The sequence below is a fragment of the Corapipo altera genome, unplaced genomic scaffold, assembly GCF_003945725.1.
Source record: "Corapipo altera isolate COAL_440 unplaced genomic scaffold, ASM394572v1 57, whole genome shotgun sequence".
NCBI classification, from domain to species: Eukaryota; Metazoa; Chordata; class Aves; order Passeriformes; family Pipridae; genus Corapipo; species Corapipo altera.
Genome location: NW_020884905.1, coordinates 8,698,339 through 8,715,730, shown reverse-complemented (window position 1 = coordinate 8,715,730; position 17,392 = coordinate 8,698,339). Strand labels below are relative to the sequence as shown.

The following is a 17,392-nucleotide window of genomic DNA, read 5'->3' as shown; positions in this document are numbered from 1 at the left end:
AACAACGTGGGAAATCTTAGTTGTTCTAAAAACTCTGGTCAAATGACTTTGAAGGACACAGAATTATTTCACAGAAACACAAGTGATCCAAAAAAAGAACCTTTTAAGGGCTTTATTAGTACAAAGAACTCATTCTTCTGACACTCTGTAGCTGTCAAACACATGCACCAATTTATTTGCAGAAAAAGAAGGTATGTATTTCACTGTGGATGGTTGCAAAGTAGTAAAGAAAAAAATCAAATAAGCAGAAATCAGAAAATCAAAATAAGCAGAACAATTATTTCCCCTTCTAACCTCAGTCAACCTTCATGTCAACACCCACCCTCACTTTCTGTTATGTGCCATCTACGATTCTATTTTTTATACCTCCATACTTTTTACTGTTGATCAGTACTGACCAAACTTTGCTATTTGACCAAAATTTGTCTTCAAGTTTTACAGAAGTAATTATTTCAATAAACAGAATTTCACAGGATACACCAGAACAAGACTTGGGGCTATTTGGATTTTAACAGGATAGAAAGAAAGGCAGTTTGTGTGGTTTGGGATATTTAAGTTAATTTCCAAACTGCCACTTTGGAAACTGTTATGAGAACAGATCCCAAGTGTAATCCTGGCCCATTCACTCTTTTTCCAGTTCTCTGTAACACTAAATTATACTTACAGACACAGAACATCAGTGCAAAAGTCTGCACATTTCACAAGTGATATAACTTAGCAAGAAACTCTGCGCTCCAACAAATAGAGCAGCCACAAAGTTAGACCTCTGAGGTAAACTCATGCACTTGAGGAACTTCCACATTTGATCATCTTCGTTCAAGGTACATTTAATATTCTGTTCTCATGAAATGCAATTAATAAGTCCTCAGCAATTCCAGTGGACAACTGGATCCAGCTGTAGAAATAAGCTGCCCCTATGGATTTGTGACAATTACTGCCAGGACTAGGGATAGGTCTGCATTTTCCTGAAAGTTGCATTGGTGATGGTGAGCCGTGTGAGCCTCGCACCGTAGTAATCTATAATGTAACTGGAGCCATCGGAAGGTCCAACGATCTGCAAGAGAAAAAGAGAACCAAGACTTTTCAATATGAAGTGAAATATATACTTTGTGCTAATGTCTCAATTACTGCTAATTTTCCCATCATAAAATTAGTCATGCTTAATTAGTCAAACAGAAACTAGATTTATTTTGAAGTTATGCTGCAGTTTAACTGTTTTAGCGAGCGCTGTCTCAGAAGGAACATTTCCCCTGGGCTTCTAATCAACCAAATTACACAGCCAGGCGCTGGGACTCGGTTAATCCGGTGAGGATTTGAGTCACAAAATCAGGTTAACAAATGAGTGGGCTCCAAACCACTTTTCTTGAACAAAGGAGGGTCTGCAACAGAGAATTAGGCTGATGACAAGTATCTTTGAAACACAGCACAGGTAAGGAATGAAGAGAAGTAGAGAAGATCATGGAGTTTTTTGTTCTGAAGTACTAAATTGATGTGGGGTCATCAGGGAGATCAACAAGGAGAGATGAAAGATACTCTCAAATTGATCTGTAAGCGCTCCGAGGCAAGATCACTGTGATAGCATAGAAAGGAATTTGAGAATGCACAGAAAAGATGCACACAAATATACAAAGATTCACACTTTCAAAATATTTTCCTATAAACCCATAGAAACAACTCCTACATCCACAATGGAGTTTAACTTCATGAAAGGCAGTTTGCAATTCATGCTAAATGGCTGCACTGTAGAGTAAGACAATTTGGCAATTTCATGATATCACAAGATCTCACTCCAGCTGGGGATTTCACCCTCATGAATCCTACAGTCACAGCTCTCAGGTGACCTGGGACTTGTATTTGGAGGAGAGGCAGAAAAGAAAAGTGGCAATGTCTTCTCTCATGAATATAATGCACAGGCAAACACAGAATTTCGGGATTCTGGAAACAGCAGGACATCTCATGCTGAGTTCAACTCTGAGTCACATAAAGAGGTTCTGATAAAGTGAATTTATGGTACTCTTCACTGTAAGTATTTAAAAATAGCTAGTCTAATTTTTAATTCCAACAGCAAATATATTGATATTTCGTGTCTATATTCTACGACAACAGTCTAACAGAGCCAAAATAAATGCCTTGATTTTTCAATACCCAAAGGTTCTTAAGGCTAAAATGCTAACGAACTATTAGCAATCAAATCACAGCTTTAACAGACAGAGATTTATATCTTGTTTTGAAAACTCTGACTTACCTGCATTGAAATAAGTATGAAATCAATTAGGCTCCCAATTCCACAAAATCCTACAGTGCAGAACTTTAACAAACCTGAAAAACAAAAATAAAATTTAACTGCAACTTTAAGCAACTACTATGAAGTTCACATGTTTCTGGTGCCAATCACATCTCAACTCTCTCCCCTTCCCACAAAATATATATAATATATATATATATAATATATACATATATTATATATATAATATACATATATATATATTATATATATATACACACATCTAGAAATAGACCTGAAGTTGAAGATCTTAAATTATCAAGGAAAAAATCAAACAGCATATTCATATTTCTACAGCCTGAAAACAGTTAAAGGATTTTAAACATTAACACATTTTTAACAGATCTGTAAATAAGCAAAGGCCAAAGCTGATGTTCCTTTGATTGAAGCACTGACAGAAAAATCCCAGCTTGAGCTGCAAACTTTCCTTATGAATAGAGACCTTCTACCACCTCATGAGTTGCAGCATATACAGATTTGACTTACAGAACATGCAACTTTGGAAAACAATCCTTTGTATCATTTTTATATTTTTCCTGAAATATGAATTTATTTTTTAGTTTATATAAAAATATATAAATGCTTCTTTTTAACTGGTATACAAAAAATGTTATTTTTATACTAATAAATAAAAGATAACTAGAAAATAGAATAGTAACTACCAGATAAATGTTTCATTGGAAGATGCCCTGCAAAGTAGATTTCATTTGGAAAATGCCCTCAGAAGAAAGAGGATGTCTTAAAATTTATTTTTTTTTTAATATCAATAGTTTCCTGTGCAAAAAATATATATACTTCTCACTGTATTCTGTTTAAAGTATCACTTCAGGCAAACATCTGGGTTATCCCTCTCTCCAAAGCAGCAACATGTCCCACAAACCACCTCCTCTCCCCCAGCCCTGTTTATGAGGCTGTCTATGGAGGAGAAGAGGAGAATAACTGCATCCACACTGCAGGAAGAGCATCCCACTGCCTGGATATAGCTCCCATAGTTGGCAAGATGGAACTAAACTCCAGGGAGATAGTTTATAATCTCTGCAACACTGTAGAGAGAACAGGAGAAAGCTCCTAATGACCAAGAAGATGAAAGAGTAGTAGCTGGATGGTCTTTCAGCTGATTGGAAGAAAAACCCATGTGCATTCCTGACTGTGAGGGTGGTGAAGTCCTGGCACAGGTTGCCCAGAGAAGCTGTGGCTGCCCCATCCCTGGAAGTGTTCAGGGCCAGGCTGGATGGAGCTCTAGGCAATCTGGTCCAGTGGAAAGTGTCCCAGCACCAGCTGGCATTTGAGGAACCCAGCAGGTCTCTTACCATTGCTGGTTCCAGCAGCAGCTCTAATTCACCTGAGGAACTGGATGGAGAAGAAATGTTTCTGAACCTGGCATTTATTTTTGGAGTGCAGGGTAAAGTTGGCTTTTTTCTTCCTCCTCACTTCCCTCCCCACCAGCAGATCACACTGAGAAAATAAACTGCTCTAAAGCATGAAGGGAAAAATAGTGCTCTTCTGCATTAATAACTGATGGTTTAGTTCACAGTGTGTGGGAGAGGAAGAAGTTGCTTTCCTGATTTCTTCATACTCAATAGCTTGTTTGTATTTGTGTGCTCTTTAAGCAAAAGAGATGGAAAAAAAAATAAACCAAAAGACCATTTACACTCTTTACTACACTTGCAAAAAATATTTCAATGCCATTAACCTTTCTTAACCACTTTTTACCAAGGCGTGAATGACCTAAAAAAATCCCTAATCATCCACTCCCATGGAATCCAGTCTGTTGATTTTTATTCTTTTAATCTTTTCTACTCTTACCTTTTTGCTTTTGTCTTCTTTACCTTTTAAAGGAGAGAAAACTTGGCTTTGGAGAAGTTTAATTTTAGGTCTTAACTTTGGCTACTGGCTACAGTATATTCCAGTAGGGTTGAAGCATGAGCCATGAAGAACTTCCATGTGAGAATTAAGGATTTATAAATCTATATATTACTACAATATATTACAAAATAATTATTGCAAATTATTATTGCAAATCCAGTGATATTACAAAAAGATGCACCTTATTGACTGCTTCCAAAAATTTATCTTTTTGTGAAACAGATGGACAAAGTCAGTGCTAATCACAGAATCTCAGGGATAAAAGACATGGATGTTAACACAAGATTATTGAGAAGGACAGGTAATGTCATTAAAAAAAAAAAAAGTGTTTGCATTTAATGGGCAGAAACTCAAAATTCATAACTGAAGTGACAGTAAGACACATAACTTTTTCCAAATCATTGCTCCATGCTGTCTACACTTAAATTGACTCCCTTTGCCCAGCTCAGAAACAAGGCCAGTGAAAATAGTTCTAACACACAGGTTTTTTAATTATTAACTATTTAAAAGTCAGTGGCACCATCATCCTGGGAATCGGGTCCTAAAAATACCAACCAGAGGGAGATCTTTTAAAAGTCCCAGCTTCTGCAGAACTGTTAACAATGTGATTTATCTTCAAGCTATGCATTTGCCAGAATAAATTCCATCTCCCAAAACACCAGGTTTACTGTAAATTTGTGTGCTATTTTTCTGGTAAAATCAAGCCTCATTTAAGTAGCTGGCACATGAGTCAAACCCACTTGTGTTCCAGTGCCTCCCAAAGAATGCTGTGGTAAACATCAATGCAAAGCAAAACTATGAACAGCAATAACCACGTTTGCTTATTAGGATTTTATCTGTTGGACAACTATATATTCATTTGTCACCACTCCAACAGAAGAGCAGGCTGAGGATAATGCAGCATTTTATCTTGACAATAAAGTAAGGATTTTAGTTGTAAATATTAAAACTATGACTACGGGTCTTCATTACCTAAAATATGAATATACACATACAATTTAGTCATAATAACAAGCTTTACCTCAAAGAAAAGGAATAAACTTACCTAATGCAGGATAGCCTAGATAAAATCTATCTGCTCCCAGCCATCCAAGAAATAAGGACAGAGCCACTGCCACTTTGTAGGAGTATCCATTTCTGCCAAAAGAAACAAGCAATGTAGGTAATGACTGCAAAATATATCCACTCATACTTTTGACTATTAAAGTAGTGACTCATTTTCCCGCTGCTTCAGTTCAGAAAAAAACAACAGACTTGTTATTTATCTTCAATTAACGGCCACAGAACTGATAATGCTAAGCTTTCAAACTGGGAAGGCATCCTCCATAAAGCAACCTCAGCTGCTGCAACTCAAGTGTACTCTTGCAGAATACAGATTATTCTGAAACTAAATGATGATTTCTTGTCAAGACATAATTCAGTTGCTGATCTCTCCCCAGCTTCACAGAGCACTTCCTAACAGTTCAGCCCTACTGAGACAAGCCCAGAAAGCCAGGAGGTGTGTGAATACTGTCTGCAGGCATTAGTCTCACATGCAGCCAAATCGAGAGGAACAGGACAGACAGGTGAGGTGTCAGCAGAGACAGTAATTGCAACGAGATCTGAAGGAGAAATGAACCATGGCCACCGGCTGAAGAAGCTGCAGGAAAGATTCAGCAAAAAGAGTAAGTCATGTATCCACTCACTACACTCTAAAAGGGACAAACTTACAATGAGAAGAACTATTGACTGCATAAAGATGTACAGGGCTAGAGAGGTATTCTAAGTTAAGCTTCCCATGGTTAGTCATACAACATAAACAGATACAACAGACTTTTTGAGATTTGTCCTAATTGGCACCTTTCTTGCCAACAGCTGGAGCGATGCAGCCACCAAACCACCTGTAACTCCAATCCCTGCTGATGTGAACTTTACATTAATAAGGCAGCTAAAAACATATCGCTCTCGATACCAGAACTTGCTGCCTCGGCGAACAGGGAGCTTCTGAAAAGCAAACCCAAATGTAATTAGAACTTAAAAATATTCAATAATTCACTGTTTTGATACGTGCACAACTACATGCCAGCAATTATTTAATAGACCCAAATTAAACTCTTGGTTTTGTTGAATAAAACAGAGTTTCAAAAAGACAGTAGCTGACAAAAGTCCAAGCACCTTTATTAAGCATTTTCAATGCCAAGCAAAGATCTACCTTTTTGCTTATTATCAAGATTTACTGACTTTAAGACTTAATGGCAACATTAATTGATTAAATCATGACTCTTCCCTCAATATTTGTTACTTGGTGTTTATTAGCAACACAGAACACACTGGGCATTCCTGGAACCTAATGTAATGTAAATTATCATCTTTAGAACTGCCTTGTTGCCACTGTAAAGAACACTTACGGGTTTATTTAAAGTTGAGGTAAACTGTTGGAAATTGTTTATCAGCTACAAAGTGTCAACAGCCCTCCAAGGACACTAAAGCATAAAAAAAGCTTACATAAAATGGGAACATGGTTTAATTTGAGATGCTCCTGATCAAAAGTAGTAATAAACTGAGCACTTGCCTATGCACTGAGATGTTTTTAAAAGCAGAGCAGTCTGCAACCTCATCAACATCAAACTGACAGGGAGAAGAAATACAGTATGAAGTGGAAGCATGAGCATACTGCAACAAGGCTGCATCCACTTTTGTATTTCATTTGTCTTACTCTCTTAGATAAAAACATGCACTGAAGACTAAACCAGTGAGTAGGAAAATGACACATCCCAGGCATCTGAAGGAATTTCTACAATTGGGTAAAAGACGCGATTTCTTTTCAGTTCCTCTTCTGATTTTTTTCTCGCTTCTCAGCATCATCCAACCTTTACTTTTTCTGCGTATCTTTCTTCCAGATGCCACGTTAAAAACTTTTCCTTCCAACTCTTCCTTAGCAGTTGATAATATCAGGTACTGCTTTGGCTCACTCTTTTGGGGTCTCTCCCCGCTGCTCAAAGACCTCTCCACACTGAACCTCCTGAATTTCAAAGATTACCATTTCACAGGCTCCTTCCCTGGACTGGCAACACTTGAACAATGGACACTTAAAGTCTGCAGAATCAGGGCCTCTGCATATTAAGCAAAATACATTATAGAAGGCCAATCTGGGGGATTGTAGAATTTGGCCAAAAAGTAAAATCTACCTCCAAAACATCCAACTAAAGCCAAACCTAAGCAATCTCGACTCCTAGTGCTTCTTTGTTGGAGCAATCTTATTAGCACTTACAAGCTTTCCCTTGAATTATCACAAGGAGTAACTGAACTTGAACACAACCACTTATACAAACACACAACATCTCCTGGTCTTGCTCTAAAATAACTGGATCCCAGAACTGTTATCTAAATTACAGCTTTGGCTAATGACACCTTGCTGATTTGTCCTTTGTAAAAGCTGGGGATAGATTTACCTGCTGTGTCCATGCTAGGACAATCCTGCTATGAGACAATGTCTTCTCAAACTAATTTTCTGGTTAAATGATGTGCAGTTATTTCTGCCAGAAGACAGTTACAGTTTCCATCAAAACTCAGATAAGATGCTGGAAAATCTCCAAAAAGCAGTAGAAAGGGCAGGGCTATTATTGTAAAATTAAGCTGGAGATTCCTGCTTAAAATAATGTTTTAAACACTTAGGTAACATTCAAAGTGCCTTAGAAAACATCTATCAGTAACTGGACCACTTTTTAAACAAGTGTACAGATGAAAGATGGTGATATTAACCTTGCTGCCATTTTTAACTAGTTTTGGGACTTTATCAAGGACATGCTTGTGTAACTCTTTCTTTTCACAGTTGTGTTTTACTGGAGTTTTCAGCCCAAAAGCATGCTCTTCCCTTTCTGCCACACTGGCAATCACAGGACTGGAAAAGCCACAGCAAGTTCTTTTGGCAGTGTAACCATTAATTATTCATCATAAATAATCATCACAACCAAGTTATAGACATCATAAAAAAGATGACATTTTTCTGCCTATAGGCTTGGGTTTTCATTAATAAATGTAAAGAAAAGCTACATTTAAAAAATGTTTCTGGAAAATATATTAAACCAAAAATATATGTATACAAAAAACCTCCAAACATAAGAATTACCATCTAATCCAAAGAGGAAGCAATTTTATTAAACTAGTATAGCTCATCTTCTTCCCATCACAGATGGGACTGAAACACAATTGTTTCTGGGCAAAAATGTGACTGAAGTCTAGTTTGAAGCATTGAAATTTGATTAGATGTAATAATATGTTTTCTTCAGTTTGCTGAGCTTTGACTGCTGAGAAGACTAAATACAGAGAAAATATTTATGAAATTAAGAGGCAGAGCTGTACTTCTAAGTCAAGCAAATCATTGAGCAGTTGGTACCACATAAGAGTTATTTGCCCACCAGAGTGATAAGGAATACCCAGGGAGTATTGCTGGAGTTTTAATTTCCAAGGATTCCAGTAGGACAAAAGAAAGAGGTTCCAATGTGAATTCCAGAAAAAGGAGAAACAAATGGTACTGACAGGTGCTGGTTGATCATTAGCATTGGCCAGTTGGAACATTTATTGGTATCCAGAGCTCTCCATCACTCACAATGTGCTTTAGAAAAACTAGGTCCATCATTCACATACCAGAAAAAGGCTCTTAAAAGACAGAGAGGGTTTGATTAAATACAAAAGTTGTTTAAAAATAGAGAACAGTTCCCCTTAAAGAGATTTTTGGAAGAAGTGGAGAGACTGAAGCTCCCCCAATATTCCAGCATACTACAACTTCAGCACAGGCACACTGTAAACTGGCATGAAGCACTGAATAGCACAGCCCAGTCCAGCCCTCCTTTCTCCTCTCCCTTTTATTCTTGAGTCACCCTCATCCTTGTGCTGGCACCAGAACTTGAAGCCACTGTACTGTGACTCAAACTGGGGAACTGATCCAAGTTAGCTCAACCCAGATCAGTTCCCTGATGCCGTGGGGTCTGTCAGGACTGGGATACGATGGAGGGGTGTCCCCAACAGCTCCTTCACCAGCTGTACTGATTTTAAGCATATGTGAAATGTGGCCTTAGCACTAGGGATAAAATTTTGCCAGGCTAAAGTGTACTAAGTAAAGCAAAGACACAAACAGAATTAAGCAACAACAAGAATGTGCAGGCAGAGACAGATTCACTTATGAACATGCATGTTTTGAGCAACCTGGTTTAGTGGAAGGTGTCCTGCCCATGGCAGGGGGTTGGAAAGAGATGAGCTTTATGGTCCCTTCCAAACCAAACCATTCCATGACTCTCTGTTGCATCCTTATACTGTTTATTAGAGGATTAACTACTGGGCAACACGTGTATGGTTCTATTTTACTTCTCTTTTTCCTTCTGTCAACACATCACACCACTTTAGAAAAACATCAGTGTGAAAACAAAGATAAACGATCACAAAAGCCAGTGAGTACTTACACATTGCGACACTCAATAGGCTTGTAAAATCCAACTTCGTGTCCTGTAAAGACTTTTTCTACGCCAAGGTGATCTTTGCAAGTAATATTTGGTGCTGGCAGACATTGAACTGAGGACAAAACATTATTTGAAATTGAGCAATAACTGACAATCACGGCGTTTTTCTAGCAAGACACAACTGAAACAAATTAAGTTCTACTGTAGAAGAGTCTTGATACAGAGCACAGTTCACACATATATGGTTTAAAAATATACAAATCTAATTGCTGCCCTAATTCTAATGTAATTCCCACTCTGGCTTCAATATGAGTCAATGAGAAATCAGAACCTGACATACAGAAAACATTTTCATCATGAGAACAGTCAAATACTGGAACAAGTTGCCCAGAGAAATCATGTCATCACCATCCCTGGAGGTTTTCAAGGTCTGACTGCACAAAGCCCTGAGCAACCTGCTTGGAATTCAGTGCCAACACTGCTTTGAGCAGGAGGTTGGACTATACAACTTCCCGAGGTCTCTTTCTACCCAAATTATCCCATTATCCTTGACTCTTAGGACAACCAAAGTGGAAATCACAGCAGAAAATGACACCTGCTAAAAGTTTGCAATGTATTACCAGAATATTAGTCACTCCCTAATGCTGAAGTCTGTTGTTTTAAAAGGAAAAAACCCAGACCTTTGCCCACTTTCTAACAGTTTTCAGTACTTGTGAGTACTGTTGGCTAATTCCATCTGACATGCAAGCCAGGTTCAGTATGTCTTTCCAGATTTTCCAATAATACACACAGGTAAGAGTTGGATCTTTTTTAGTATCTATCCATATTGCATAGAGACTAAAAAAATAATATTCCAGTTATGCCTGGACTTAACTGCTATAAAGCCCCACATTTATGTTACTGATCAATGTGCCTAATCTAAGGCAAATACAAAAAAGTACATTCTTGTAAAAAAAATAAGCAAAAAAAAGCAGTGCTTTCTGCTACTTAGAAAAAAACCAGTGCAGTTAAAATATATTGATATAAACAAAGACACAGTTTTCTCTTCAGTGTCACTCCAAAGACTCTAAACCTACTACTCAAAGACACCACTTTGATGCTTTGAATTAACCCCATTTGTCTGGGTGATGGATCCCACAAAGGTGTTTAGGAACTGCAGCGCTTCAAGAATGGTCCAGAAATTAACTTTTTATTACTTAAGTAATAATAATAAAAAAAAGCAGCTCAAGTACTTTGGGGACAATCTAAAAACTGCTGTGTGTAAAAATGCTGCACAAAGAAAAAACATTAATTAATTTAGCAACTTGCTCTACTCTGAAGCTTATCTCCTGTTCAAAAGTGTAGTGTATTAAATACAATCACAGGGTATTTAGTTAAACAACTGATAATCTGAGTTGTGATCAACCTCAAACTACATAACATCTTTTTAATCTCTGAATGGCCATTTTTAGTCAGAAACACAATGTAAAAAATGTAAAGGAATGAGTAACTCAAAAAATAATCCATTTTAGATAGTATTTTCAGCCAAAATTATTTGGAAAACCTTCACTATGCCAGAACATCCCAGTGAAGAAAATCATTCAACACTTATGGAAAGCAAAATATGAAAAACACGCACACACATGTATTTTGTGGCTGCCCCATCTCTAGAAGTGTCCAAGGCCAGGCTGGATGGGGCTTGGAGCAAACCGGTCTAGTGGAAGGTGCCCCTGCCCATGGCAGGGAAGTGGAACTGGATAAGCTTTAAGGTCCCTCCCAATCCAAACCAGTCTGTGATCCCAAGATTTTAAACATGAGTGCACATAAAGCAAAACTGCTGCGCTATCAAACCATTTATTTCAATGCCTGAGAACATCAGAAAAGTTAAACACAGATAGGAAACCAAGTGATCAATTTAAGATTTTTTCTGTTGAACTCCAAAGTGCATCAGAACTGATCATCAAATAAATGTGCTGTCAAAACAGAGCCTCATGCAGCAGAACCTAGTAAAAATGGAAAGCACTATGTTGCCTTAAGAAAAAAAACCAACTTAAAAATTAGAAGATTTTGAAGGCTGTTCTGTCACACGTCAATTCTTCTAATAATTATATGCAAAATCAGTATGACAGGAATGGTTTGTTTTAATCACAGCAGTGCAGGACAGAGCCTAAAGGATGTAACATACATTGAAGAGATTTACCAGAAACCTCACTTAGAAATGTACCAATCAGAGAAAATGTATTTCTTCCTTTTTAGTAAAGCACCCAATCCACACAAGTGTTTTGGGCTTTCAGACTAATGGTATTACTAATCCCATCCTTTGTAAAGCTCACCTAGCAGATACACAAATGCATAAATCGAACACTTCCCTGGAAAATGTAGTTAATCAATATATAAGTTAGAAATCCTTACCATATGCTGTGTGATTTGTGCAATTCATTGGTTCCTGTGTGCTATTGTCTATTTTAGGCTCATCACACATATATGTTCAGGTAATTGAGGAAAACATTTTTCATATCAAACATTACAACAGGTTTAACAGTAATTTATTCCACCCTCCTTAAACCCTGAGGATTTAAGATGCACCTTGATGTTAGTTCCTACCCATCCCCCAAAACAGGAACAGCACATTACCATGCAGCAAATCTGCTAATCCAATTTAATACACCAATATATCGCATAAGCCCCATGTTTAATTAGTGCTGCAGTCAGCACTACCTAAAGGAACTACAATATTTATCAGTCATAGCCTCTGTATTTGAAGGCAAGAAGGTAGCACACGCCTCATCTAGTCTTCTTCCCTTATTTAAATACCTTGAAATTGAGGCATTTGGTTGAGAAGATTAAATCTACAGGAACGTACAAAATTCCAAGAACACATAAAAATGAACATCTGAAATGCCAGGAATTTGGTGCAGAAACAAACTGAGCTGGAACTGACTTCCAGAAGTTTCAACTCCCACAGCCAAGTAAAGCAGAAGCTGAAGTTAGCTTTTCCAAGATTTGCTTTCCGGACACTTTTGATCATGAATAACTGTTAGCTGCCATCCACCAACATGCTCTGGGGAGAGCCTGAGGCACCTTGGAGAGCAGGAGCCTTGCAGGTAGAGCCCAACACCTGTGCCCTGTAGGGCATAAAAACAGAATATCCTGAGTTGGAAGCAACCCACAGGGATCATTGAGTCTAACTCCTGCTCTGCACAGGACACCCCAACAATCCCACCCTGTCCCTGAGAGGGTTGTCCAAATGCTTCTTGAGCTCTGTCAGCCTTGGTGCCATAACCACTGCCCTGGGGAGCCCATTCAGTGCCCGACCACCCTCTGGGAGAAGAACTTTTCCCTAATAATACGGCAAAGCCTCCATGTCTCACTCTAGTGTCCTGCAGAAAATAAGAAGGTGGAGAGGTGAGGGAGTGGGGTCTTTTATCCCATAGGATTTTCTCACTGAAAATGGGAGAGACATCCCAAACCTGCCCTGAGGCACACACAGAAATCACAGCCCGAAATCACAGAATCAATAAGGTTGGAAAAGACCTCTGAGACCACCGAGTCCAACCTATGACCAAATACCACCATGTTAACCAAAAGACGGCACTGAGTGCCACATCCAGTCCTTCCTTAAACACCCCCAGGGATGGCGACTGCACCACCTCCCTGGCAGCTCATTCCAATGTCTAATCACCCTTTCTCTGAACAAATTCCTCCTGATGACCAAACTGAACTTTCCTTGGTGCCGCTTGGGGCCGTTTCCTCTCATCCTACACCCTGAGGTGCCTTGACCCGCTCCGGCCAGCTCAGACCCCCTCGGGACTCTCATCCTGAGGCTTTCCAGGCACCTCACGGCCCTCACCGCCCCCTCCCCTCCAGCCGGGGCTCGGGACAAGCGATGCCCTCCGCTTCACACCGGGCCCATCACCACGACCATCACCCCCCGCCCCGGGCCCCGGCTCCGCTCAGGATATTGCCCCATCCGTAGCTCCTCGCACTTAAGCGACGGCTCCGAGCCCGCCGCTCCCTCCAGGGCTGCGAAACAGAGGAGAAGCAGCACCCGCACCTCAGCCGCGCCGCTCCGGGCGGCCATGACGGGACCGCCGCCGCCGTCAGCTGACCGGGGAGGAGCGGAACGGCCCCGCCGCGGTGGGAGCCTGCACTGGCTGCGGGGAGAAACGGGGAGTACCCCGGGATGTTTGTGGGGTGCTAAGGGTTGGGGTTTTAGGGTTTTTGGAGGGGGGGTTCAGGGGCGTGGGGTGACCTTATTAAATATGGCTGCTGAGGCAGCACTGAGGGCAGAGCGCGCCCTTACCCAAGATGGCGCTCGCAGGGTCCGGCGGAGGGACGGGCGGGGCCGTGCCCTGAGTAAAGATGGCCGCGCCCACCGCCGGCATCTGACCTAACTCAAGATGTCAGGCGTGAGGCGTCCGGCCCAGGGGAGGTGTGGGGACGGTGGGGGAAACGGAGGGGAGCTGTGAGCAACCGCGAGGAGCCTCTCGGAGCGGGGCTGCGGCTGTTCCGGGTGATGGCACCGCGGGCAGGACGCGCCCTGAACCGAGTGGAGGGTGCCGGGGCCCGGTGAGGGAAGAACGTGATATGAACCCTCCCTCCCCTTCCAAACACTGACTGGTGTTGGCCCACCTGGTGAAATCGCACTTGTGGGTGTTCCTGATGGCGTCTGGAGTTCGCTGGGTACTTTAAAATAAGTTTAAAAACCCCAGGAGAAGTTAAAGGTGTGACCTGTCAGCACCTACCAAACCAGGTTAACCTGGGCTGGGACATTCCCTGGCAGCCAGGTGGGCCTGATGTGCTGGCACTGTGTCCACCACACCCCCAGCACTCAGATTAAGGAAATACTTTGAAATTGTTACTCTATTATTGCATGAAATTGTGCGTTGTTAAAAACGCTTTTTATTTCAATTTTTAAAATGAATAATTAAAGCCTGGAGCAGGCAAGCTTTTATCTTTATCCGCATGTGCTCTTTGTAAGGCATTTGGTGGTGATTACAAACCTTTTCCTTTTCTTGCTTCCTTAACAGTTATTTAATGCTTTTCTAGCGTGGCTGTTTCAGGTTTTGCTAGTTTGGAAGGAGTCAGTTTTCACTTATGAACTACTGGGGATGCCAGGCTGTTTATAGGAGATGGAGAAATCATTTGGGGTAAACACACCCAGGAGAGGCAGCACCACTGTCCTAAGTTTACATCAGTTCAAGAAGCGTTTCCTGATAATTGGACCTAATAAGCTGGAAAAGCAACTCTGAGACAGTACTGATTAGAACATCATCGTTACCCAGACTTTCTGGAAGTCTTTCGGGTTTACTGGGCGTTACTTTGGTTACTTGTCTAGAGTGTCAATACCAATGAAAGGTTTGTCGTGGTCCCAGATACTCAGAATCTGTAGAAGTGTAGATTTAAAACGTGTGGATGGCTGACAAAGAGCCCAGCCAGCGATGAGAAATATTGCCATCTACCAGCTTTTTGGGAGATTTGTGTAAACTGAATTGGCAGCCTGGAGTTCAGCAGGCAAAGTATGCAAATGAAAATTGATACTCCTTTCAGCAACTGGAAGTGAAAGGCCAGGGCCAGAGCACGCTCTGAGATGAACTCAGCCCTCAGAGATGGAGACAGAGGTGCACTGATGGGAAAGTGCTCGGCTCTTCTGTCTGCAGCGCGTCTCTCGGATGGATAAATACACCACTCGCTGTTCATCACTGTCAAGAAAATTGTCACTTCTCACGAGCGCCACATTAATTAAAACTGAGAGTCACGACTGGGAAGTTGGGCGTTTGGAGCTGGAATTTTTTAAAAAGGGGGATGAAATGATGTGTTCTTATAATGTTGCGTGCTCTAGTGCAACTGCTGCTGCTTAGTAAAAACAGGCACTAGAATGAGGGAAAATCTATGAGAAATTATTTTCTAAATCTCCTGTAGCCCTTACTGTGTGCAATGAGCAGGGCTGTGTGAGATCAGCAAATGAGCTCATGGAACTGTGTAGCAGAATAAAAATTATATTTGGAGATTATGAGTACATGTGTGTACATATCTAATTCTTTAAAAATCAGAAAGCAGGCTAACATACAGGTTTCAGGGACAGAAAGCACCTGCATTTCCTGCAATTAACTTTAACTAAAATGGTACCTGTTCAGTATTTTGTGACTAGTGGGAGGAAAACTTTGCTTTTATTGCCATCCCGGGCATTGCACTGCATTTCTTTGGAAGCTGCAGTGACGTGGTGTGTTTTGGGGTGCTGCTGGGAGCAGCGCTGGCTCCGTGCTCTGTGCGGGAAGTCTTGCAATCCCTTAACTCCATCCAAGTAGTTTTCCTATGTTTTTTGACGTTCCCTTGTGTGAAGTGGTGGCGGGCTGGACTGCTGAGACTGAGCACAGCTCACCTCACCTCTGTGGGGAGCGCAAAACAGCTCCTGAATTAAGTTTGGACACCGATTTACTGCAAAAGAGTGAAAAACAAGCTTTTCTACAATATTTACACTTGTTTTGCCTTCGCTGGGGAGGTCGGTGGTCATGTGACAGGTCAGGACTATGTGACAGAACCACGACTTATAAACACACCGGGAGGTCAGGATCACCTGAAAACTGATTAAAAAGTTAATTTCTGCTCCGAAGTTTAAGCTCTGCACTTCCCACAGCGGCCAGACCCCGTGTCTCGCTGGTGGGCTCAGCCCCGTCCCCTCCCCGTGCGCTGTCCCCGCACCGCCCGCGGGCCCGGCGGGGCCGGGAGGGGCCGAATCCCGGCCGTCCCTCGGGAGGCGGCTCTCCCGCCGCGCCGCCCCGGCTTCCTGCGCCGCAGGTGAGGCGGGATCGCCCCTCGCTTCCCGCTTCCGCCCAGGTGAGCGCCGGCGGCCATCCCGCCGCTCCTGGCATCCCGCTGCTCCCGGCCATCCCGGCATCTCGCCGCTCCCGGCCAGCGCCGCCGCCTCCCGCCCGCAGGTACCGCGGGAGCCCCGCGGGTGGGATGGGATGGGAAGGGGGCACGTAGAGTAGGCTCTGCTAGAGGACTTAATTCCCCTTCGGACACGGTGGTGTAGATCCTCGGGTGAAATTATGTTTATAAATATCTAAATGGGGTTAAAAATATCGATATTTATCTGTAATAAATATTCCAACCTGCCAAGAGGATGGATCTCTCTGCTCGGGGATGCCCAGCAATAGGATAAGAGGCAACGGGGCTGAAACTGATGCACAGGAAGTTCCACCTGAACATGAGGAAGAACTTCTTTCCTGTGCAGTGACGGAGCGCTGGGATTACCCGGAGGGGGTGTGGAGTCTCTCTCAGTGTACATATTCCAAAACCGTCTGAACACAGTCCTGTGCTATGTGCTCTGGGATGACCTTGATTGAGCAGGGAAGTTGGATCAGATGAACCCACTGTGGTCCCTTCCAGCCTGAAACATTCCGTGATTCTGAGTGTTTCCAACCATCTCCCGCTTCTCCAGTGCCTGACCGATGTCTTGCTGTGGAAACCACCTTGACCAGGATAGCCACGATCAGGATACCAGCCTGCACTCACCCAGAGACCCCCCACCTCAAAACTCTTTAGGTTTCATGCACTGGAGGTTTTGGCATCATTCTAACACCAAGGCTGTGTTAGGGATGTGATAGAACTGTGTGGCTCCCTATGGATTCTGAAGGCTCTCCCAGGTGCTGGAGACATCTTGGTATCCTGTTGTTGTGCAGTTTCCATTGCTTGGAAAGGCTGGATCGTGATGAGAAGAGCAGAGAAGTAATGCACCCATTGCAACACTTCCCGTCAGTGCTAGTCAATCCACAGATTCTTAGCAGAGCATGTTTTTGCTTTGTTTAGGGATGATTAATAGGTG

General features: G+C 41.8%; 2 protein-coding genes across 6 annotated transcripts in view; one reads left to right on the top strand and one right to left on the bottom strand.

Moving 5' to 3' along the window:
* Positions 1–90: 90 nt before the first annotated feature.
* On the bottom strand, positions 91–13,874 carry TM2D1 (TM2 domain containing 1). Its single transcript, XM_027651708.1, has 6 exons — positions 13,527–13,874; positions 11,977–12,050; positions 9,589–9,697; positions 5,196–5,287; positions 2,246–2,319; positions 91–1,054 (listed from the first exon to the last, which is right to left on the bottom strand). The coding sequence occupies exons 1-6, from the start codon at positions 13,643–13,645 to the stop codon at positions 944–946; spliced, it is 579 nt and encodes a 192-aa protein (XP_027507509.1). The 5' UTR covers positions 13,646–13,874; the 3' UTR covers positions 91–943.
* A 2,587-nt stretch (positions 13,875–16,461) lies between these two features.
* Positions 16,462–17,392, top strand: part of PATJ (PATJ, crumbs cell polarity complex component) — a 143,516-nt gene continuing 142,585 nt past the window's right edge. For 2 of the 5 annotated variants that reach the window (XM_027651661.1, XM_027651660.1), the window contains exon 1: positions 16,466–16,502. The gene's annotated coding sequence lies outside the window, so the exon portion shown is untranslated. Of the gene's footprint in view, positions 16,503–17,392 lie in introns of all 5 variants that reach the window. The other 3 variants (XM_027651664.1, XM_027651663.1, XM_027651662.1) reach the window with 3 other exon arrangements.